The following is a 24007-nucleotide window of genomic DNA, read 5'->3' as shown; positions in this document are numbered from 1 at the left end:
CGGGTGCAAATTGCCCGTTTTGCTGCATGATGCTTTGTTTAATATAATATTCTTCCGCAAACTTCATTGCACTTTAGGATCACCTGGGAGCTTGTAAACACAGATCACTGGAGCCCAGCCCCAGAGATTCTGGTTCTGGGGTGTTGGGTGGGGCCTGAGAACCAGCATTTCCACCAAGGTGCCAGGTGATGCTGTTGCTGATAGTTGGGGGTCCACACTCTGAGAACCGCTGTCCTATTCATCAAGACGTCCAGAAAAATTGGTACTCCAAGAAGATGCTCCCTGCCGGCCCTGTGGGTTCCTGGCACCGCTTCCTGCATAGACTCTTGCAGGGAAGTAGCACCGGTCCAGTGTGGGAAATGCACAAATTCCACGGTTGTGAACGGCCACTTGAAGGGTGGGTGGCTGATGCTCTCTGCATCCTCAGGGTTTTGGGGAGAGGAGAGGTGGAATGAGCCGGTCCAGGCTGTGGAAGGGATCTGGCTCAAAGGCTCCTCTGAGTGGACCGGTTATATATCATGGGCTTTATCATCCTCTGGATGGATGGTTGGTTCCTGTCTTTCTACAGTCTCTCACTTGATAATAATTTTAAAAACTTTAAAATCACCCTTATAAACATAACAGGCTCTTTATAGATGGTCCTGAAGGACAGCAGAGGCCTTGTGAAAGGTATAAAACGTGTCGCTGCAGGGGAGGAGATCGCACTTGGAAGTGGGAAGAGGTTGACGTGGCGTCCCCTAGGCTGGCATGTTGGTAGATTCAAAGGAGAAGCAAGTTGGTAAAACTTTGTGAAATATTGACCGTCAGAACCAAGTGCAGGGCTTCCCTGGTGGCGCAGTGGTTGAGAGTCCGCCTGCCGATGCAGGGGACACGGGTTCGTGCCCCGGTCCGGGAAGATCCCACATGCCGCGGAGCGGCTGGGCCCATGAGCCATGGCCGCTGAGCCTGCGCGTCCGGAGCCTGTGCTCCGCAACGGGAGAGGCCACAATAGTGAGAGGCCTGCGTACCGCAAAAATAAAACACACAAAAAACAAATGCAGAGAGCTTGGCGTTAAAAGTAAACATGAATTTTGGGCTTCCCTGGTGGCACAGTGGTTAAGAATCCACCTGCCAGTGTAGGGCACATGGATTCGAGTCCTGGTCCGGGAAGATCCCACATGCCGCAGTGCAACTAAGCCCGTGCTCCACAACTACTGAGCCTGCGCTCTAGAGCCCGTGAGATGCAACTACTGAGCCTGCGAACCACAACTACTGAAGCCTGTGCACCTGGAGCCCATAGTCCGCAACAAGAGAAGCCACCGCAATGAGAAGCACGCACACTGCAAGTAAGAGTAGCCCCTGCTCGCTGCAACTAGAGAAAGCCCGCGCTCAGCAATGAAGACCCAATGCAGCCGAAAAAAAAAAATTAAACATGAATTTCAAAATATAGAAAGAAATAGCATCGGATAGAAATTGATCAATAAAATGAATGCAGTATTCAATAGAAGACTCTTAGGAAGTAAGAAATGGACATGAGACGTGGGCCTTAAAAAAGGCCCTAAGTCCAAGAAAAAAGTTCCCTAAAATGAAAACACTGTACACAGGTGGCCCTCACCTTGCCCGATTCTGTGGTAGCTAAACTCAGTTCTGTGCAGAGCGAAGCCTGCCTGTGAACTCTGTTTCAGAGAGCAAGGACTGGGGGGCGCAGAGGAGGATAGGGGATTGTGCGCTGTAACCACAAGGGGCCTAACTAGGTGATGATCACAGCTCTAACTCTGAATACCCGCTGAGTCCCAGCCCCCATCTGGAACCAGGAAGCTGCAAGCAGTTTGCCAAATGTTCAGAAGCTGCTGCCAGTGCAACACTCAAATATTATTCATGATACCCAGTTATCCATCACATATTGACGAGGGCCTCCTATGTTTCAGATGCCGTTCAGATACAGGGAGATGTGTGTGTGTACATTTGTAGGTAGAAAAAACAATGAAAGCAGTTTTGAAGGGATTACTTCCTTTTGGAATTTCTCCCCTCCTGTATTATGTGAAATCCATATTAGGACCATTCAAAAGTAATCAGACGTCATAAAATATTACTGTGAAAGGAATAAATATTTTAAAATGTATTTCACATGGTCTTTCAGAGAACTCGCTCCGTAACACCATCTAGCCTCCTGCAGCTGTCTGAAAAAAATTTCCTGAACCTTCTTGTTTTCTTTTTCCTCCGAAATCGTTCTTTTGGAAGTAACACATTTGTAATTTTAGTTCTGGTGTTACTTCACTATACCTCTCTTTGGAAGCAGCACACACCCACGTAGTAGATGAGATTATTTTGTAGTTTGAAAAGGGCTAGAAAACTTGATTTTGATAGTTTTAAATAAAAAAAAAAGTCAAAGCACTGATTTTAAAATTATCTTATGTAGTTTTAGGAAGAAACTGGAAAAAAATAATTGAGCACAATTCTGATGAAGTAGGAAATAGAAGTTTTGAGTCACTGTCTCATTAATGAGTTGCTGATATGAGTTATGTCTTTGGAATAAAGTGGCATTGCTGGGTAACGAGGCTCAGCTGAAATACGAAATCTGATAACACACATTTGCACATTTTAAGGAAGTACAGCTATTAGAAACAGTGGTTCTGCCTGACATGAGATTATTACAGCCAGTATGCTTGTCTCCTTTTCAACGTGAAGCCAGTGACCCTGAAGGTTTTGCCTCAGGTGTCCAGATACCTGGTAGATAAGTTACAGGTGAGCATCACTCATGGTGTACTGCTGGCTTTCAGCCACAGACGATGGTAGAAGGGGAGTCAGGAGGGAGGGATGGGTTCGAAGTAAGCGTTGCTATCTGGGCCTCTGGTCCCATTATCCTTGTCCCCCCCCACCCCCCAGGATCCGCTGTCCTGTTGTTGACGCCTGCAGCTCTCTAGGTTTGTGGCACCGGGTGCCGTGGCTTCTTGAAGTTCTGATGGGCCAGCTCCGTTCTGCTGGCAGCTTCTCCCTGGGTGAGATTGATCTTGACTCTCCCCTTGCAGCTGAGGCTTGTGCTCCTCCGTGGTGTTTGAGTTTAGCTCTTCCCGCAGCGTTCAAGCTAACTTCAGCCACTCCTTGAATCAGTGACCTCCTGCCCTCTTACCTAGTCCTTCCCTTGTGTTAACTCTTGAAATGATTCTAAGACCAGCCCATTGTAGAAGTGTTGCCATTCTTCATAAAGGGATTTTAAACATCACACATAGAGCCAGTCAGCCACGGTAAATCCTTTATCGAATAAGAACAACAACAAACAAACCAAAAAGAATACTGTTTACAAATGCTCTTAGTTCATTTCTAAATTATTTCATTCGTGATGTTTTGAAACTGGCTGAGAGTCAGGAAGCATCCTGATTTATGAATAGTCTTGTGTTTCAGTGTGTGGTGGATGGGGGTTGTGATTCTTACTCCTTTGTTTTGTCTTAGAGAAGTTACACGTATCCATTCTGCTGGCGGGGTGTGATCTCGCATAAATTTCAGATGAGTTCTTCATCCCCGCCCTCCATGTGCCTGTCTTCTAAAATCGCGGCATCTCAGAGTTGGGAAGGGGCGCCCGGGACCATTTGCTTCATTTTCTTCCTCCCTGGTGATACTTCTGGTATCAGGTGCTGATCTTTTCTCTCTCTCTGGGGCTAACCGGCCATCTCTCTGCCTCGGGAGGCCACCTGCTCCGTGTTTGACCAGGGTTAACAGCTGGACGTTCCTTCCCTCGGTGAGGCGCCTCTGCCTTCCTGCAGCTTTCACTCCTGGGGTTGGGGTTTGTCCTCCGCGGCCTCATAAGAGAAGATGACTTGGTTTCTGCCAACCCACCCACTTCCTGCAGAAAGAATCTGCTCTTAGAAATGTGTTTAACCCGTTTTTCTTTTTTTTTTTTAGTCTTCCAGTGATGTTTGTTTATTAACTATCCTGGCTACTTAAAAACAATATTTTTGAGTTGTTAATACATGTAAATGGTTTTAATTAAAAGCATAAAAAAGGCCATACAGTGATATATGTGTGTGCTTGTCTTCCTCTCTCATACCTGTCCCTAACCAACTAATTTCTGTCCTCAGCATCAGCCAGTGGTACCAGTTTCTGATGTCCTTGCAAAGTTTACTTTATGACACGCAAACACCTAATCCGTGTGTATCCACATACACACGCGTCCGTGCACCTCCTTTTTATGTAAAGGATGGTGTTAACCCCACATCTCCACCTAGCTGTTTCATGTGACAGTACATCTTGGATTTTCAAATCTGCCCGTAGAGAACATCCTCATTCTTATGGTTGCTTAGTGTTCTGTTATATAGATTTTGTCCTATTTACTTAAAAAATCAAAGCAAAACGACCACCTCCCTCCCAAGTCATGCCTCTTGGGTTTGCACATAATGCTGGTCCAGGGCACCAGTGTGATGACGTTCCCTGCTCTGGACTGGGAATAATTATACTGTCACAGAGTTGAGTCATATTGCACCAAAGATGAAATAAAACCCCAAGAATTCCACCCCCCCGCCCCGCTTTTGATGCTCTCCCATTCTGTTTCTTCCATCCCTCGGCATTGACTCAGGCAGCTAAGCACACACAGCGCTCACCACTATCAAACTCCATCCTATGAGCTTTGGCCCGTCACCCATTCTGATGAAATCTTGTTGGATTCTGATCCAGTTATCTGACATTTTATCTGGTTGTGTGTATCAACTACAAATTGGTTTAGCCTGCCATCAATAACCCCCTCCAGATTTTCCTGGCTCACAACGTGGCCCAGGATGGAGCTAATCATGGAGCTCCATGACATGAGCCCCGTGACAGAACCCCCGGAGGACCCCTGGAGTTTTCTAATGATTAGGCTTTGGATAAGAGTGAGCAGCTGGGTGCAGCTAAGCCCCACCTCACTTTAGCATCACTTCACCTTCACATCATCATCTTGTCTAGAAGAATACAGTGTGTTTTGGTTGTAAGCTGGCCAGGGTCCACGTCCACTAGTATGCAACATGCCCTTGAACTTTTCACCTTCTCAGAAAAGGGAATAAGTGTGCATGTCTTTTATTCTTAGCAAACCTTTGCTGGAGATCTTTCTTTTCTAAATGTTCATAACACATTTAGTGATTCACTCTAGAACATTGCTTTGGATGAATATCATTTATTCATTCCCCCTGAAACATGGGGTGCCCACCTCTTTGCTAGAGTCTAGGAGAACAGTCCTGAGCAAGGGGAGTGGTTGCCTTGTGTCTCTCTGGCGTTGGGCGGCTGCCCGTGGACCGTTCTTCTTGTCAGTTCCCGAGATCTGTCTAGCCTCTGCCCTCCGAGAGCTTCGTCTTTGGCCATGATAGCTAATTAAAAAAGCCAGTGACCAAAAAGGGTGAGAGGAGAAATACAGGGTCCTATGGGAGCTTATTGCAGGAGAACTTAACGAATCTAGGAGCCCTGGAAAGACATTTTCAGAAAACGTGATACTTAAACTGACACCTAAAGACAAGTAAGGAAGAGATCTGAGCAAAAACAGCCAATTGGTGGTGCTGGTGGAGGGATGAACTGCCACAAGCCCCGTCCGTATAATTTACAATGTGATTCGTAACTTCTTTCAACGCTGGGACCTTTGCCCATCTCTTGATATTTGTCTGTAATTTCTCTGAGATGACTGGCAGTTTCTCTCAGCCATGGGGAATTCACCTGGGGAATGTCTTCTTGGGGACCCTTGGGAGTCCCTGCCTCCTGAAACTCAGACCTCTTCCAGTGCCTTCTGGCCAAACTACACACTCCCCCCAGAAACCTAGATTTCACTTTATTGCGAGAGGTCAGAGTTATGACTGCCATGAAAAATACAGAATTTTAGGGACTTCCTTGGCGGTCCAGTGGTTAGGACTCTGCACTCTCACTGCCGAGGGCCCGGGTTCGATCCCTGGTTGGGGAACTAAAATCCTGCAAGTGACATGGCCAAAAAAAATAAAATAAAAATCTATGTAATTTTAGATTTGGAGCTATGATTTTTGGCTTTCAACAAAGTGCAGCTGTTTATTATCATTTTTAGAACTAGAAACACAAGATCATTCTTGTCTTAGCCATCTCAAAGGAATTTAAAAATGTTTCCTGTCTTATGATTAGGTTTGGAACAAAAAGACCATTGATAAATGGATTCTTTGAAGACCTTTTACATGGAGTTTCACCAACTCCTACGGTACGAAGAGAATTTTGAATTAGTGGGGGAGAGTGACGATGTCCTGGAAAGTGGGACTCTTGCCAGCGCAGCCGTCTCGTGGACGTCGTTCACTGGTACCCTCCCTGCCCCTCCCCATCGCCACTGAATTGCTGTGGATTCTTGGCCTTTAAGGATTTAACGTTTCTAATTGAGAGCCAGTCTAAAAACCTGTCCATACGTGGAAGACTCTGCATTCTTGCCGAGGCGTATGTTTGAGTCATGTTAGGTGTGAGGCCTGTGGAAATGCAGGTGCCACTTAGCCTGTGACTGACCTTGGCCTTCACCCATTGCTAACTCCTCAGCTTCCCGCTGACCCCTAAGCCCACCTGCTCCTCCATCGCTTCTTCAGGGATGCATTTCCAGGTGAAAGGATATAGAATAGTGATAACTGCAAAGGACTTGTGGTGACCGCTGGGAATGCCATGGTTCTGTTCTATTTGAGAGTCAGAAACAGAGACATCCAGTGCTGTCACCAAAAGAAAGAAATGTAATGCCAGCACTTTTCAGGCCAAACAGTCAACACAGTATTTGATCGGAGGGGTGGGAAGGAGAGTATGAGACAGACCTGCGTGGTTCGGGGCAAGCCATGCAGAACTGGCATTAGAAGTGACAGAAATTGTATGGGTGCTCGAATGTGATTCTCGTGGAATTTGTCTTCTGTGACAGCCGTGCTTTTCTGGAGCGGGTGGACGTGGTCGCAGCCAGTCTGCCCAGATAGAACTGTTCCATCCCATGCACTTGCGGTCTCCTCCTGCGGGTCATCCTGTGGGCCTGGTCTGTCTTCCCTCTGGGTAGTTTTCTAGGTCATCGGCCACCCCCACTCCTTCAGCTGTGTTCAGTTCCACCAGCCCTTTGCCTCTATTGTCCAGGAGGTCCATAGTTCTCTTAAAGGGACCAAGAATCCCTGTTGGAATTTTACCTCTTTTCTTTCCTCCTGAATGCTTTTTCTGTGAATATTTTGCAGGACTTAGCAACCTTGTTAGGATACTGGCCTCATCAGCGAAAACTCCCAGATCTTTATCACACTCGCTATGAAGTCGCTATCTCTGCAATTCTCCTATGTATAGAACGATTTTGTAAATGTCTAGACGCAGGGAGACCATGCTGTACTACATAGTATTTGCTTTATTAGTCTTCTCAGCTCTTAATCTATAGGTACATAATTTGCATACTGGTCTTTAATCTTTGAGAAGAAATCTTGATCCTAGAACATGTGATTACCATAACGCCTGTCTCATTTCCAGATAGCTGTGTTCCATAGTTTAACTCTTCTGCAGTGTTCTAAGTTATGATTGGGGTCCTTTCCTCCCTCCTGCCCTTCTTTCCAATCTTCCCTCTCGCGAGACATAATTCACATCCTGCTACCTTCCTGCATTGAGTTGGTGCCCTTAGAGCAGCACTGTCCAGTAGAACTTTCTGTGATTATGGAAATGTTCTCTGTGTTGTCCAGTGTAGTAGCCATTAGGCACATGAGGCTGTCGAACACTTAAAAGTGTGACTGATGTTACCAAGGAACTGAATTTTAATTGATTTTAATTAAATTTAAATAGCTTCTTGTAGGTAGTGGCTACCATATTGGACCTTGCAACCATGGGGTTTAGTTGAGAAAATAAGACTTACCTAACAAGAAAAAAAAAAGGACGACAGTGATTTATGACTTAAGTACCAGAATAAACGGTCAGTCTGAAGGCAGGCTCAGAGGCAGGGCCTCCCACACTGGGGGTCCACTTCTGACCTCTGGACTGAGCTCTGGTTTCTGACCTCTGACAGCCTCTTGGAGATCTCTACCTGCACGCTGGGAAGATAACCCCAGATCGAGAAACCCAAGTCCTTTTATTTCCCTGAGCCTCAGACCCCGCTCTTCTTCCTTTGTTTTCTGTCATCTGACTGCCTCTTCCCCCACTAGCACCGAAACTGGAAACCTGACTTGATGCCGTCTCCTTGTCTTGCAAAGCCAGTCTGTCACCAATCCGTGCTGGTCCCCCAGCAATAGCTTTGGAACCAGTCCCCTATCCTCCATCCAGGGCCACTGTGCTGCTCACCTGTCAGACAGTGTAGCAGCCCATGTCATTGCTTTCCCTGTCCTTCTCTCTGGACCCACCTCCCTTCATTCTGTCCTCTGCTTGTCACCTGGCGAACCTGTCCCTCACCTGCTAACAGTGTTTGCCTTGCACAGCACAGAGGATGAAACCAGGCCGGGACAACTCTTCCCTTCCCCCATAGCCCTGCTCACTAACCTTTCCATCTGGAGGGGCCCTCATGCTTCTCTCTTTGTCTGAAAGGATGCTTTTCCTTCTCCTCATTCTTACTCATCTGGGGCTTTACTCAGCCTTCTAGTATACTTCCCTCTCCCCACCCATCACACGAACACTAATTTCTTCCTCCTCTGAGTTCCCGCAGAATACCATCCATTGCTTTTATTAAACTTACCATGTCATCTTGTAATTACATGTGTATGTTGTTCTCCTGATACATAGACAGTGAATTTCTGTGGGTGTGAACTGTCTTATTGATTCCTTATTCCTTGTACTTTTTTCACGACAGAGTAAGCACTTTTGGTTGAATAACCACATGGACCTGAGCAGACCATGGGGCGTGAATAGGTGCTGTCTGGGCAGGTGCAGAGGGGAGGGCAGTTAGGTCCCCATGAAGAGCACAGGTAGGTTGGGGATAGAGCAGGTTGTGGTGACCCTTTAGGGAGGAGTTTTAATTGGGTCCATTTGTCCATGGGGCGGTCCCACTGGAGCAAGGAGAACAGACATTTTAGAAAGATTGGGCTAGTGAGGCGGCAGGTGAATTAGGACGAGAGAAGCTGCCACACATCAACGGCAAGGACATAGAGCAGGGCACATAACAGGCACCCAGTAACTATTAGAAGAAGGAACAGTTGAGGCTATGTTAGTTGGTTGACGGACCATCCCGCTGTTAGTGATAACTCAAATTGAGGCTGCCGAATGATGAAAACGGGATGAATTTAAATGAGTGTTGTTTTTTTGTTTTTTTGCGGTACGCGGGCCTCTCACTGTTGCGGCCTCTCCCGTTGCGGAGCACAGGCTCCGGACGCGCAGGCTCAGCGGCCATGGCTCACGGGCCCAGCCGCTCCGCGGCATGTGGGATCTTCCCGGACCGGGACACAAACCTGTGTCCCCTGCATCGGCCGGCGGACTCTCAACCACTGCGCCACCAGGGAAGCCCCGAGTGTTGGTTTTTAAAGACAAATGTAAGTTTCACAGCGACACTCATGTTATCACCATTCTTTCTGGAATTTTTTTTTTTAAAGTCATACTTATGATCATATATCTGAAATTTTCTGGAGTTGTCCCAGTTTCAGATTTTGACTGTACTAACAGGGCATGGGTGTTCCATACTACTTAAAATAATATAGCTGATGCGCTTATATTGAGCAAGTCAACCAAATTCTGTTAATCCTGCCTTAAAAATGCCACTGCTTGTTACGTGATAGAAAATACAGGCAATGGTCTTTCTTCTCACTGGTGTTTTTTTTCCTTGTATTGAAACATTGTCCTAATGCACAGGAAAATCTCAATTTAGCAAAGAGAGAAATCAGGCTCCCATTAATTATTGCATGGGATTCTCCACGTGCGTTAGTTCTTTACTGCCGTGTAACAGATTATCCCTAAACTCAGCAGCTTAAAACAACAAGCGTGTGTTACCTCACAGTTTCTGTGCGTCAAGAGATCAAAGATGACTTAGCTGGGTGGCTCTGATTCATGCCTTGGTGGCACATAGCATGCAAAGATCTGTCATGAGGTTGAAGTATGATGTCAGCCAGGAATGCTGTCATCAGAAGGCTTAATTGAGGCTGGAGGACCCACTTCCAAGACGGTTCACTCACATGGCTGTTGGCAGGAGGCCTCAGTTCCTCACTACATGGACCTTTCTTCTCATCGGGCTGCCTGAGCGTCCTCACAACATGGCAGCATCTGGTTCCCGCCAGAGTGAGTGATCTGAGAGGGGGAGTGAGACACAATGCTTTGCCTTTTATGACCCAGTCTTCAAAGTTACACACCGTCACTTCCTCCACAGTCTGTTAGAAGTCACCAAATCCACCCCCAGCAAGGGAGAGAGATTAAGCCCTGCCTCTTGAAGAACGGAATTTCAAGAATTCATGGACCTATTTTAAAGCCACGCAACATCATTTCTGAAAGTCCGTCACCTTGTGCATTAACATTGACTCTGCTCTGGAGGGCCATCCTTTCACTTCTTCCCGTTCGCTAACTTTTCCATTTGACATTAAGAATGGTTGTAATCTAGTAGAGGTTAAGAAATTTAGGTTGCACAGAATCCTGTATTTCTGTAGCTTTTTCCGGAACTGATATCCTTGGGACTTCCACTAGTTTCAGGTGTTGTGTGTTGGGCGGACAGTGGTGAACAGCTACTGTGGATGGTCCCGTAGGTGCGGGCTGTTTGCTGTCATTGGTGTTATCTGAGGTTGAGCTGGATGTGTAGGCTTGGTATTGGGCTGCTCTCATTTTCCATCCTCTATCTTTGTTCTCCCCACACGTATCTCACACCTCTGTTTCACCCCTGTATTATAGGCATATTTCAGGTATGTGTGTACTAACCTCTGCAGCTGACTGTAAGGCCCCGAGGGGCAGAGAAGAATGCATCTTGTTCAGTTTTGAGCTCCTCCTTTCTGCTAGCAAAAATTCCTTGAACATAAATCACTCAACACATTTTTTTGGTTGAATGTGTCATAAGGTCAAAGTGGAGAACACACACACAGAGAGAGAGAGAGAGAGAGAGAGAGAGAGAGAAAAGTTACCAGCAGTGTAAGGTTGGGAAACCCCTCAAGAGAGTGAAGAGGGGAAAAGGTTTAGGGGGCAGGAATTGGGGTAGAAAAGGCAGAAAGAAGATAAAGAGGACAGGATATAACAAGAGTTGGAGATGACAGGAACGTGGGGTGATTTGGGGAAGATGGGTCGATGTAGGAAACTTTAAAAAATGTATGGCCCAGGATCTTGTCTCCTAGTTAGGGCGAGAGCCAGGTAGGAATGGGGAGATTAACAGTATCTCTTGGGTAGCAGGCACTATGTGGACACTTCCCATATGTTGTTTTATTTTTTAAAGCAACTAAAATTAGTTGACTTATATAGAACTTAGATATTTCAGTGGTACAAAAAATATCCATTATCTCTCAATCTAGAGAGTGGTTACTGCAAGTGTCATGGGTAATAACTAGAACTATAAATATACTGTAGAATTGGGAAGGTAAAGACATAAATTAATTTAGGGGAGAATAATCAAGATGTAAGTCCCTGGCTTAGGACTTCCTCATCCACAGGGACAGCTGGTGTGTGTGTGACACATGGGGTCACAGTGGATCCCTCTGGAGTAACAACACTAGTTCCCAGCCCAGATACCAACTTTCTTTTTTTGGGGTGGGGGGAATCTGCCGTTGTTAAGAATAGGGAATCAAATATCAATATAAAAGTTATCTTCTCAAGGCAGATTCACAGGAGACAGGGTAAATTCTAGTGCCTGTGTTGAGTTGCCCTTGAGATTTATTTTACCACAGGAACGATTTTGACAGATTATGTATTTAATAGGTTTTGTGGGTGGGCACGGGAATCTGGTAACCACTTACACACAGTTTATATGAGCAGGCTGCCGAGTTGCAAACAGCTGACTTACAAGATGAGCCTTCGGAATACCACCCGGCGTACGGACTTCCTCTGTGCCACTCATTTATGGTTTGAGCACCTTATCTTGTTTAATGTCTTGATGAAGAATTAGAAAATTAAGTGGGAAAGAAAAACACCTGTCAAGTGCAGAGAATCCTCCCTGTGACACAATAACAATGCAGGGCAGTCGATGAATAGAATGGGAGGAGCCCCTCAAAGTCATGGGAAAGCCTGTGGTTATCTGGCCTCGCCTCTTCTCTGCCTTGCTTTCTCTGCCTCATACAGTCCATTGCCAAATAATATTTTCACTGTCATAAGCCACCTTAGTTAAATATTTAATTCTACAGAGTCATAGCCAGGGACCAAAATGTCATGCGTAGATTTTATGAAAGTAATAAAATGCTTCAGAGAGTACAGTTGCTCGGCGTGGGGCCCGTTGCATCTGATAAATGAGTCACATGCCTGGTCATGTGTTTCCTCACAGAGTGACGATGGCTGCTTATCTGTGTGCAGCCTTGTTATTTGGAGGAAACAAAGATAAGAAGTTTTTGCTGTATGTCTGAAACCCACGTGTAAAAAACTATTTTTGTAGAGTAGCCTGCTCTTTCCTGCTCTCCTGCCCCTAAATATTGGAGCAAAGTGAAATTTCCTGCAACAGCTGCTTGTAAATAGTAAGCGCTCATTAAAGGCCCTCTCTACCTTTTATCTCCCAGCCGTTGCCTCCATATTACATGCGAGGACCCTTTTCACATCCTCCAAATAGACAGCTCTATACCTTTGTGAGTTGGCTAAAATACAACATGTAGCTGTGTTTTCTTATGACAAAAGGTTTCATTTTAGAAATACGGAAGCCTTTTTGCCTAAGCATGTGATTTTAAATTTTTCCTTTTTTTCTTATGTATTTCCTGAAGTTTCTACAAAAATGTAGTTTCCAAACAAAAATATTTAATGTTTCAAAAGGAAAATATGCAGAAAGATGTTATCCATTATCCAGAGGTAATCACTATTACCATCATCCTTCCTAGGGCTTTTCCTGTACATATATGTAATTGATATTTATTTATTTATTTTTTACATCTTTATTAGAGTATAATTGCTTTACAATGGTGTGTTAGTTTCTGCTCTATAACAAAGTGAATAAGTTATACATATACATATGTTCCCATATCTTCCCTCTTGAGTCTCCCTCCCTCCCACCCTCCCTATCCCACCCCTCCAGGTGGTCACAAAGCACCGAGCTGATCTATTTTAAAATGAGACTGTATCGTATGCGAGGGCAGGCTAACTGCTAAAGCAACCTTCAGTTTTCAGTGGGAATAAACTGTACCAGTCTATTTCCGCTTCACTGTCTGGGAAGGGGCAGTAGGTGGTGGTGGACAGGGCAGGGTGAGGCAGGGGATGCTCTATTCCACTCCCCTCCTTTCATGGAGTTCCCCCTTCTTGGCCTTCAGGATTTTCTCCATTGAGCGGGGGGAACAGGGAAGAGAATGGAGGTGGGTGAGTGGGGGGACCTTGTCTGGAAAATGTGTCCATCATTTTTGTCCACATCTCATTGGCCAGAAGTTGGTCACATGACTGCAATTTAGGCTGGGAAACGTAGTCTAGTTGCAGGTCCGAGTCGAAAAGGGAAACAGTCTGTTGAACCGCGAGCTGCTCTCTAACTCAGTTGTGTAAACCGTTTTGAAACTTTCAAAAGAAACCAAATCGTTTATTTTGAACATGCTTTTGTGTGCAAAATCTGGTTCCTTCTCCATCTCTACCCTATGTGAAGCCCCACCGTCTCTTGCCAGATCTTCTTATAATTGGTCTTCCTGCTTCTGTTCTTGTTCCCCTGTAGTCGCTGACCTCCAACAACTGAAGGGGTCTTTTAAAAACTGAAGTCAAATTTTATCACTCTCCTGCTTGAAACTTTCCAAAGATGGTTGCATTAATACCCACCCTCTAATGAGGCTGGCGTCTCGGCTCTCTGACCCCACCGGCCATGCTGCCCTCCCTCCCTCTGCTGGCCCTCTGGCCTCTCCTCTTGGACTTGCCCTCTGCAGGCGGTGGGACTTGCCAGCGTCCCTGAGTGAAACTCCCCCCACCCCATCACCCGTCAGCTTCAGTGTCACCTCTCCAACCACCAGTCCTAGATAGCCTCCCCTCTCGCTCTACTTAGTTACTTCTATTTAACTGTCATGTTGTTGTCAAGGCACTCAACCACCATCAGAAATCATCTGGCTTGTTCGTTTGTATATGCTTGTAATCCATCTTTCTGTTTTCTAGATTGTGGGTTCCTTGAGGCGGGAGGAACTCCATCTTGCTCCCATCTGTGCCCCCAGATAATGAGTCCTGCACGCGGTGGCTACTTAGTACATACTTGTGGGATGAATGAAGGTCTTGACAGATTCTCATGTTTTTTCCCCAAGGACCTCTGCTTCATTTTTTTTAATTTTTAAATTTTATTATTTTTTTATACAAGTTCTTATTAGTCACCAATTTTATACACATCAGTGTATACATGTCAATCCCAATCGCCCAATTCAGCACACACCCCCCCCACCCCCACGCGGTTTTCCCCCCTTGGTGTCCTTACGTTTGTTCTCTACACCTGTGTCTCAACTTCTGCCCTGCAAACAGGTTCATCTGTACCATTTTTCTAGGTTCCACATACATGCGTTAATATACGTTATTTGTTTTTCTCTTTCTGACTTACTTCACTCTGTATGGCAGTCTCTAGATCCATCCACGTCTCAACAAATGACTCAATTTTGTTCCTTTTTATGGCTGAGTAATATTCCGCTGTATATATGTATCACATCTTCTTTATCCATTCATCTGTCAGTGGACACTTAGGTTGCTTCTATGTGCTGGCTATTGTAAATAGAGCTGCAATGAATATTGGGGTGCATGTGTCTTTTTGAATTATGGTTTTCTGTGGGTTTATGCCCAGTAGTGGGATTGCTGGATCATATGGTAGTTCTATTTTTAGTTTTTTAAAGAACCTCCATACTGTTCTCCATAGTGGCTGTATCAATTTACATTCCCACCAACAGTGCAGGAGGGTTCCCTTTTCTCCACACCCTCTCCAGCATTTGTTGTTTGTAGATTTTCTGATGATGCCCATGCTAACTGGTGTGAGGTGATACCTCATTGTAGTTTTGATTTGCATTTCTCTAATAATTAGTGATGTTGAGTATCTTTTCATGTGCTTCTTGGCCATCTGTATGTCTTCTTTGGAGAAATGTCTGTTTAGGTCTTCTGCCCATTTTTGGATTGCGTTGTTTGTTTCTTTAATATTGAGCTGCATGAGCTGTTTATATATTTTGGAGATTAATCCTTTGTCCGTTGACTCATTTGCAAATATTTTCTCCCATTCTGAGGGTTGTCTTTTCGTCTTGTTTATGGTTTCTCACGTATTTTTAATGACAGTGTTATAGCCCATTGCACGGAATTGCTGTGAATATTTAACTGTCTACTTTTGTGGCTTTTTATTTATTTTTTTAATTAATTAATTTATTTATTTGGCTGCATTGGGTCTTCGTTGCTGAGCACAGGCTTTCTCTAGTTGCGGCGAGCGGGGGCTGCTCTTCCTTGCGGTGCGCGGACTTCTCACTGCGGTGGCTTCTCTTGTTGCAGAGCATGGGCTCTAGGCACGTGGGTTTCAGTAACTGTGGCTCACGGGCTCTAGAGCACAGGCTCAGTAGTTGTGGTGCATGGGCTCAGTTGCTCCGTGGCATGTGGGATCTTCCTGGCCCAGGGCTTGAACCCATGTCCCCTGCATTGGCAGGCAGATTCTTAACCACTGCACCACCAGGGAAGCCCCTACATTTTTAAATTAAAAAAATGTTTTGATGACTCCGTTTAGCTAGTTTTGGGGGAATTTTATGGATTTTTTATTTTCTTTTTATTTTCTTAGGATTGATTCCTAGGTGAGAATTTGTTTACTGAATGGGTGTATGTACAAAATATTAAGGTGTTTAGACCCTCCTGGTTTGTTTCCCCATGTAGTTGAGGGATCTGGTATAGCACACTCTCAATAATACTGGAAGGTGGGCTGGGAGGGGTAGGGGGTGGGAGTTTTGTCTGTCTTCATTGCTGTATCCCTAGATCTTAGAACAGATGTTCATGTTTACTAAATGAATAAATCCGTTTCCATAAAAAATTCTAGGTATCCCTTCATTTAAATTTATTTTTATTCATTTATTTGTATAAATGTTCCCTGATTTTTAAAATGTATGCTTTTGCAGCGTAGGTCTGTCCAATGTAAGAACATTCGCCCAACGTTAAACCTAAGGGGTCTGGGTGTTAGCTGGGCTCACCCTATTCCTTAGAATCCAGACAAGGTTCCTCCGAGCCCCCTCTGGAGTTGGTGGTAAGTCCAGGATTCTGCCCAGGATTTCCGAGAATCCCAAGGGCTGTGAGACAAAGAGACCATTTCTAACCAGAATTCTTGTCTTCTTCTCCGTGACTTGTGATTGACTGTAGTTTGGTTTTCATCACACCGTCCCTTCTTTATTGCTCCCACATCAGTCACAAGTGCAAGACTAGGTGTGTTGCTCTGAGTTGGTCATTGGAAGAGTTACTGCTTTGTAGACCCTCCATCCTCCTCCGCAAAGGTCCTTTCACCCTTCTGTCGCCAGATCACACATCTGCTTCAGCCAGCATCAAGGACGGGCCTGGAGACATAGCGCTTTCCTTTAACAGTATCCACCCTCTGGGGGTTGCAGCCGTTGTCCCCCTTCTGCACAGTGGTGTCTGGGAGAATCGCTGATTTGCAATATTTGTCATTGGTGAGAGGGGCAGAGAGTTGGGATGGGAGAGGCAGGGAGACAGAAAAAAATAAGTTCCTCTCCAGCTGTTCCTTTTCCTCATTTCCTCATTTCTGAATGATTCCTTATTCCTCCAAGTAAAGTCTTAACCTCTTCGCCTTGCTGATGAGGATTTCATTTTAACCCATGGTTCTCAGTTGGTATGCTACGGGCACTAGTGGGTCATAAGCTCTTCCCAGGTGTACTAGGAACTGTCCACAGGTGTGTTGCCGAATTTTGATCCACGTGTAAAAATACTTCAACTGTGGCGTTCCTTGAGCTGAGTGGGCCTTAGGAGCTGTCAAATGATGGCTGTGGGGTACAGCCTGCTATGAGAAACAGAAAAGAGCCTTAGCCTAGATAACGTGCCAAGAAAGAATCCCTGGTGATGGGTGGTGAGCTGAGTGTGTAAGAGAAAGGGGAGGGCACTCAGCACCTGCTTCAAGGACCAAGGGAAGAGCATGTAACCCTGGGAGCTTTGGTAAACCATGTGGTAGGGTCCTGCTTTAGGTCCTGTTTAGTAGGGTCCCTGGCTTGGCTCAATCCTTTCGTGAAGGTTGCCAAACATATTAAATCCTGCCGGACTTGAATGCAGGCCTCCTTTGAAAGGGAATTATAAACACACACGTGTTGGTGTCCCTTGCTGTGTTTGCACGTGGGCAGCCTTGTGTCGGGGGTGGATGGTTGGAAGGGTGAAGGATCCTGGGAAGTACAGGTTCTCAAACATGGGTTCCGATTGCCTGTGTGTGTGCGTGATCTGGGCGGCTCATCGATAAGGTTCAGCACCCTTTTCACTCCATGTGTTATTTCACCCTGCCTTTATCTCCTTTGACAGGACATAACGTACAGATCATTTAGGGTTTCTTTCCCTCACCTGTGTCTTGACTAAACACATTGGGTAGATGAATTTCCTATTACTTCTCTCTTGCCCCTCAGCACCTGGGTCCCCAAGGGCTCCATCCCTAGGCATTTTTTCTTCTCGCTCGTCTTGGATCACTTCTCATAGATCTTGAAGTCTACCTACCACCTGTCAGCTCTACACTGACAACTCCCAGGTCTCTAGCCCAGACTAGATCTCGCTCCCATTTATCCGTTTAGTCATCTCTTTTTCCCCACCTGGTTGTTCCACAGGGCACCTTGAATTCAGCCGAATCCTCTGTTTCAATTTATGTTAAGACGTAGTGGCCCAAACTGGAAATCTGAGAGTTATCCTGGACTTCTGCCTGCCCTTCCCCCTAAGCCATCTCATCTCTCCTGAATGTCTTAGCCCTTAGACTAGACTTCTCCTGGCATGGTACCATCACAGGGTCCTGTGCTATCGTCTGCCCATCACTCTCAGTAGACTGTCAGCATATCCATGTCTGTATTTCACGTCCAAGCTCAATGCCCATAGGAGCTGCTTAGAAAATATTGGAATGAATAAATAAGCAGGTGGATGGGATGAATGAATGAATGTTTTCTGAGGTGTTTTGGGGTGACTTCCGTTTAGGATGATGCTTTTTGTTTCTTTTTACTGGAATGAGACATTATTTTTGTTTGCCAGCACCAACATTTTGAAACCGTAATTTTGAGGAAATATTTTACCATGTGAAATTCCTCTCTCAGGCCACACACACAAATATATTAACGTCAAAGGAGGAATTATTTGTGAAATTTATGGTATGTTATTGCACTTGGTCATTTATCTAGGTGGTTTCGTGTGTGCGGTTGTGTTCTTGGTACAGCTGGGAAATATTTACTGTCTGTGGCAGGAATCATTGATCTGCATGACCTAGTTTGAATTAAACTTGAGCTTAATTAACTTGGATGCTCTCAATGTCTAGGGTTGTAGGATTTCAGAGCTGGAATGTTGCTTTTTGAACTTCAGCGTAAGGAAGGATCGCCTATGCGTAAAGAGTAATCATTGACTTTGCATGTTGGCTGAGAGAACGATCGATTCAAAGTCCATTTTGTAAACTACTTTTTTTCCCTCTCCAACAGGGAGAGTCCCGTATCCTCAGAGTGAAGGTTGTTTCTGGAATTGATCTCGCCAAAAAGGACATCTTCGGAGCCAGGTATGTTTGCTTTGTTATCTGGTAGGCTTCTGAAGAGAGTTTAAGCAAGCGCTTTTCAAGTTCAGGTGCATCGGAATGACCCGGCGGGGGCGGGGGCGGGGGCGGGGGCGGGGCGGTGCTTCTTAAAGCAGAGATTGCTGGGCCCTGCCTCCCGAGTTTCTGATGGAGTAGGTGATGCTCACGCTGCAGCTGGTTCAGGGACCACGTTCTTGCAGGGGTGTAGACCTTGTGCAACAGCGGCAGTTAGCGGGCTTGGCCTTCCTACAGGTTGATTTCATGAGGAAATTCGATTCAGATGTTTCTGTTTTTCTGCAGTAGAAAAATAAGTTTAAGAACATGTCTGTGTTCATTTTAATATATTCCTGTTTTTTGGTTTTTTTTTTTTTTAAAAAAACCCTAGCTGAGGGAAACAAAGTATTGTTTTGTTCCTGGGAGAACTGGATATTTTTTGGCATGTGTAATTTTGGAATTAAGAGACTTGGTGATTTCTGTGGCATTTACGGAAGCACCCACAGCCTCCTCATTCTGGCTGTTTTAGTTAGCTTTTTTATTTTGCGTGTAGCACCTGGTATCCCTGTATCTTTCAGTCAGCCCTACTGGCTCTTGACAGTGTGTTGCCTTAAGTTGCTGGACTGGTAGCAGAGTGAGGATTAGAGCTACTTGGAACTAGGATTTGAACCAAATTTCGGAGAAGAAAGCCCTTTTGAACTTTTGACCTAAAGGATATATTAGAGATGATGTAGTCCAACTTCCCTGTCGAATGGAAACAGGAAAGGTTACTATTTAAATCCAGTCACTTATGAGGCCCCCGGTCCCTGCTCAGTGCTCTCTTCCAGTTGGGTACCTGATGGGGTTGAACCAGAGGGCCGTGCTGGCCGCTAGAGTCACCACATTGGAACACTGGGTCATCCCGTGAGTCTCCGGGACCACTGCCCGTAGTGACGCTCGGGTTCAGGGCCTCAGCCTGACACTGGAGACCCTGAGTGATGAGGCCTCGTTCTGTCCAGCTAACCTCATCCTCCCAACACCGCGCAGAAGCCCTCGTCTGCCGTTCGTCGGCACACGTCTTTTATATTCTGTCCTGTTACCATGCCCATTTTGAGTTTTGTCTAGCAAAGAAATCAGTAAGCTACCAATGGGATTTGCGTTAACGAGCAAAAATAAATCCAGGCATATCTCACTTCGTTGCGCTTCCCAGTACTGTTTCTGAACAAATGGAGGGTTTGTGGCAATCCTGTGTTGTCAAACGACGGTTGACATTTTTTAGCAAGAAAGTATTTCTAAGTTAAGGTATTTACACTTTTAAAAAAAGACATAATGCTATTGCATATCTAATAGACTACAGTATAGTGTAAACATAACTTACGCACTGGGAACCCAAAATTCGTGTGACTCGTTTTATGGTGATATTCGATTTATTGCGGGGCTCTGGAACCGAGCCTGCAGTATCTCGAGGTCTGTCTGTAAATAAGTAAAATCGATGGACGTTCCAATATCAGGGAAATATTTTTTTTAATTCCTGATGCTTACGTGTGCCCCAGATGACTAACTGAGGGTTAGCTTTCTGAGTTGTGTCACTGGGAAACCGCATGCTTTGGGGCACTGCCATCAGCCTGAGCTGCAGGTGATGGGGTGGGGAGGGGCAGCGGAGCCACATCCCACCTGCAGGCTCTCTCTCGTTTGACTGTGAAGCCACCCCGAGCGGTTTACCACGCGCCTGCGCTAATGCTCTAGCATTTCACTTGCCTCTTACTAAATTAGACGTTTACTGGAGACAGAGACATCTTACTTTTTAGCATCTTTCTTCTACTGCTTAACACACAGAGCACCACGAACAGGACTGGGTCAGTTGGTTTTTAAATTTCAATGTTTGCATGCTGGCCAGTAGACTGTGCTCGTATGTCAGAAATACCTGTTGCTCTCACTGGCTCTTTGCATCAAATGTTAAGAGTTTGGAAGGAAGAAGTTGGATTTGGAATATTACAGTCACGTTTCCTTCGATTCATTTTTGGTTTGTTTTGTCCAAAACTCTTCATAAAAAAAAATGAAATTGATTCAGATTGTGTTTTTTAGCCTGTTCAGAAGCTCTGAGGTTAAGATTGGTAGCAGAATTGGGCTCCAAGTCGTAAAAGAGCCGAGCAGATCTGAATTGTTACCATCTATGTGAAAAGAGGAAGAGTCATTTCTTTGGGGCAGCGTTGAGAGGAATTATAGATAATGCCTCAGGAATTATAGATAATTAATAATTATAGATAATGCCTCAGTGTTGTGGCTTCATGAACCGAGTGCCAGAAAATGAGCAGAAGCTCTGAATCTGCGTTCTGCCCTTCACTGTCTTAGCTTAATAAATTCAACACACACACCCCTGCCTGCCTCCCTCCTTCCCTCTCCCCCTGTCTCAGGGGCCAGAGTGCTCAAAGCACCCGTTTGCCAGTGAGTGGGTGCCAGTTGGAGGGTCAGGTGACCATGCAGCGTCCCGCCGCACTGGCATCTCCCTGGAGAGTGGCGACAGTTCTTGCCTCGTTATTTTGCCTAGTGACTTGCGGTCTCTTCCACGTTGTCTCATGCACATCCTTGCAACCCACCTCTGTCACAGTACGTTAGTAGAAAGCAAGGAGAGCAGTTTTCTCGTCACCAGCGGGCGGGGTCGGGGAGAACCCCAAGATGACTCTGGTTGGCTGGCAGCGCTCACGTGTCCTGGGGGAGTAGCCGTGAGTGCGGCAGGTGTTGTAATGTCTTCTGTGCTGTCCCCTGGAGTGAGACCCTTTTCTCCGTGTCCTTCCGAACCACAGGCCGGCAGGCCCCCCTTCTCCCCGAGCCTGTCACTGAATCTTCCCTCCACCTCTGTGTCTTCCAGGACCCTGATTCTCCCTTCACAGAAGGAGGGCTGGGTAGGCACTGGGAGCCCTGATGGATGGAGGAGGAAGGACAGTCTTCCTCAGCAGCAGTGTCAGGCACTTGGAAGTGGTAGAAATCAGATAGAGGCTTGGATGTGTTGGAAGACGGATTTACAGTCTCTGGAGTCAAAGGAGGCTGCCTGGGTCACGTGGCCTGAGGGTGGGGGAGGGCCGGGCGTGTTGGTCGGAGTAGGCGATGCTGGAGGGTAGAGCAGTGCCCTCCTGGGCGCCTGAGGCTCCAGCGCTGAGGACTGGCATGGGGGGGGGCGGGGCCTGGCCTCTAGGCCTACCTCTCAGCTTGGTCTCATGAAGACCACCCTTTTCCAAAACAGAAGCGGGTGCCTTCTGTATGCAGTGTTTGTAACATGGTATTACTTCCCTTTTGACGTGTTATTGGCATTTTGCACATGGCCTACCTTTCTAAAGAGTCTGATTTTCTTTGGCCCAAGCTTTTAAAAAAGAAAGAAACTTTCCACTCACCGTGCACCTGAAATGCCCTTCTCCTTACCTGCTCTCTCTGTCCCAATCCAGTGCTGAGGACACAGGATCACTTTCCAGCTTCCATCCAGCAAAGTCTCACTTTATTAAAAGAGTCTTTATTGTTGGGAATGTCCTGGCGGGGTCCCATGGTTAGCACTTGGCGCTTTCACTGCTGGGGCCTGGGTTCGATCCCTGGTCGGGGAACTAGGACCCCACAAGCCTCACAGTGCAGCTATTTAAAAAAAAAAAAGAAAAAAAAAAAGAGCCTTTATTGGAAGAAGATTTGATAATTGAGCTGTTGCTCCCCTGGAACTTCTCAGCAGTTGGTCTGTGTGGAGAATTGCGGCAGTAGAGAAAGATGTTATCTTTTGGACCCTACCTTCAGGTGGAGAAGGGCAACCCTATAATCTGTCATCTAAACAAGGGACACTTTTGTTTGCAACACGTGCTGAATCAAATGGGAAGTCAGGACATGGGATGTAGGTGGAGACGGTGGTCACCTTGGGTCAGAGGCACCCAACCGTTAAGATCCATACTGTGAAAAAAAATGCTGTGCAAGGCTTTTGAGCGTCTGTTGTTGCTGTCTTAAGATTGGCCAAAAGAAAATCAGACTCTTTCAAAAAGTAGGCCACGTGTAAAACGCCAATAACACATCAAAAGGGGAGTAAAATCATGCTGGAAACACCGCATACAAGAGGGGTACCCACTTCTATTTTGGAAACAGGTTGTCTTCGTGAGACTAAGTGTAGCGTTAGGGGATCAAGGTGACACTGCCACCTGGGAGGTCCCTTGGATGCTGTGCTGGTGGATGGTTTGTCGCTACTCGCTTTCTGATGACCCACCGACATGTCCACACCTCCCACCCTCCAGCCTGCTGCAGAGCATTTGAGCTGAGGCGCAGACCTAGCCAGATGAATCCCCTCATCCCCTCCTTGCCTGGTTTGATCTGCGTTTGCCTGTGGGCTGAAATCCCGGTTTCCTGTTAAGGTGGAGGTTTCACATCCCTTTGTAACGCAGTGTGCCACGCCCTCTCTGGTTGGTTTGCCTCCTGCTCTGGTCCCACCCTGGCCGCTGCCTGCTTCACAACCCGCCCCCCCATCCCTACACACAGCACACTCTGCCTTTGCTCCCTCCGCCCCTCTGCACCCCTGGCCTCACCCTCACCTGCCAGGCAGCTCTGCCGATCATCTCCTCTGCTGGTCCCTCCCAGTTCCCTCCAGATCACTTCCTGTCTTTCATATGCCCTACAACCCGGAAGTATTATGTGTCCCTCTGTTGTTGTTTTATGATTATAACTATTTCTTTCTCCCAGACTACATTTTTAGCTTCTGACAGCTAGGGTTTATTTTATTTACTTTTTACTCTCCCTGCCTTACACGATACCGGCACATAGTGGATTCTCAAGAAATATTTACGGAAAGAGTGAATGATGACCTCATCTCTTCCCCCCTTCCCTCCTTTTCCTGCCCCTTCACTGAAAACTCACCTTCCTCTAAGTGCGCCGTGGAACGTGCTGCTTCTTGCCTTTGCGGGTGTTTCCCCCTCTGCCTGGAGTCTGCTTACATCCTTTCTGGCACTGCTCGCCCAGCTCTCCAGGTCCAGTTCATGTGGCAGCACCTCTGCTGGGCTCCCCAGCTCAAGAGGAGAAAGCAACTCTTGTGCCTAGGCTGTCCTGGTTCCACAAGTTTCCCCTCCCTCCAGCCCCGGTCTCAGCTCGGAGGCTGTAGCTCTTGTTCCTGTTTGTAAGCCCAGAGAGATCCTGGCACGTGGCAGTTGCTTGAGTTGACTTCAATAGTAGAATCTAGTGATAGAACCTAAGCTATGGTGCAGGGTCGCCAGCCTGGAGGAAGGGTCACTTTTTTCTAATTCTCAGAGGTGCCCTTAGCTCATCAGGCATCTCCCTCACCCCCACCCTGCCATCCAGGGCAGGTGCTTTTTGTAATTCTCACAAAGGGTCTGTGTA

The 24007-nt window shown here is 46.3% G+C and overlaps 1 protein-coding gene across 3 annotated transcripts in view; it reads left to right on the top strand.

The window, feature by feature from the left end:
- The window catches only part of NEDD4L (NEDD4 like E3 ubiquitin protein ligase), a 344838-nt gene that overhangs the window by 92561 nt on the left and 228270 nt on the right, over positions 1–24007 (top strand). For all 3 annotated transcript variants that reach the window (XM_033424917.2, XM_033424919.2, XM_033424926.2), the window contains exon 2: positions 18594–18667. In XM_033424917.2, the coding sequence (XP_033280808.1) occupies positions 18594–18667 (74 nt within the window). The remainder of the gene's footprint in view (positions 1–18593; positions 18668–24007) is intronic.

Source organism: Orcinus orca, chromosome 15 (assembly GCF_937001465.1).
Source record: "Orcinus orca chromosome 15, mOrcOrc1.1, whole genome shotgun sequence".
In the NCBI taxonomy this organism is placed as follows: Eukaryota; Metazoa; Chordata; class Mammalia; order Artiodactyla; family Delphinidae; genus Orcinus; species Orcinus orca.
This window is presented reverse-complemented; position numbering and strand designations above follow the sequence as displayed.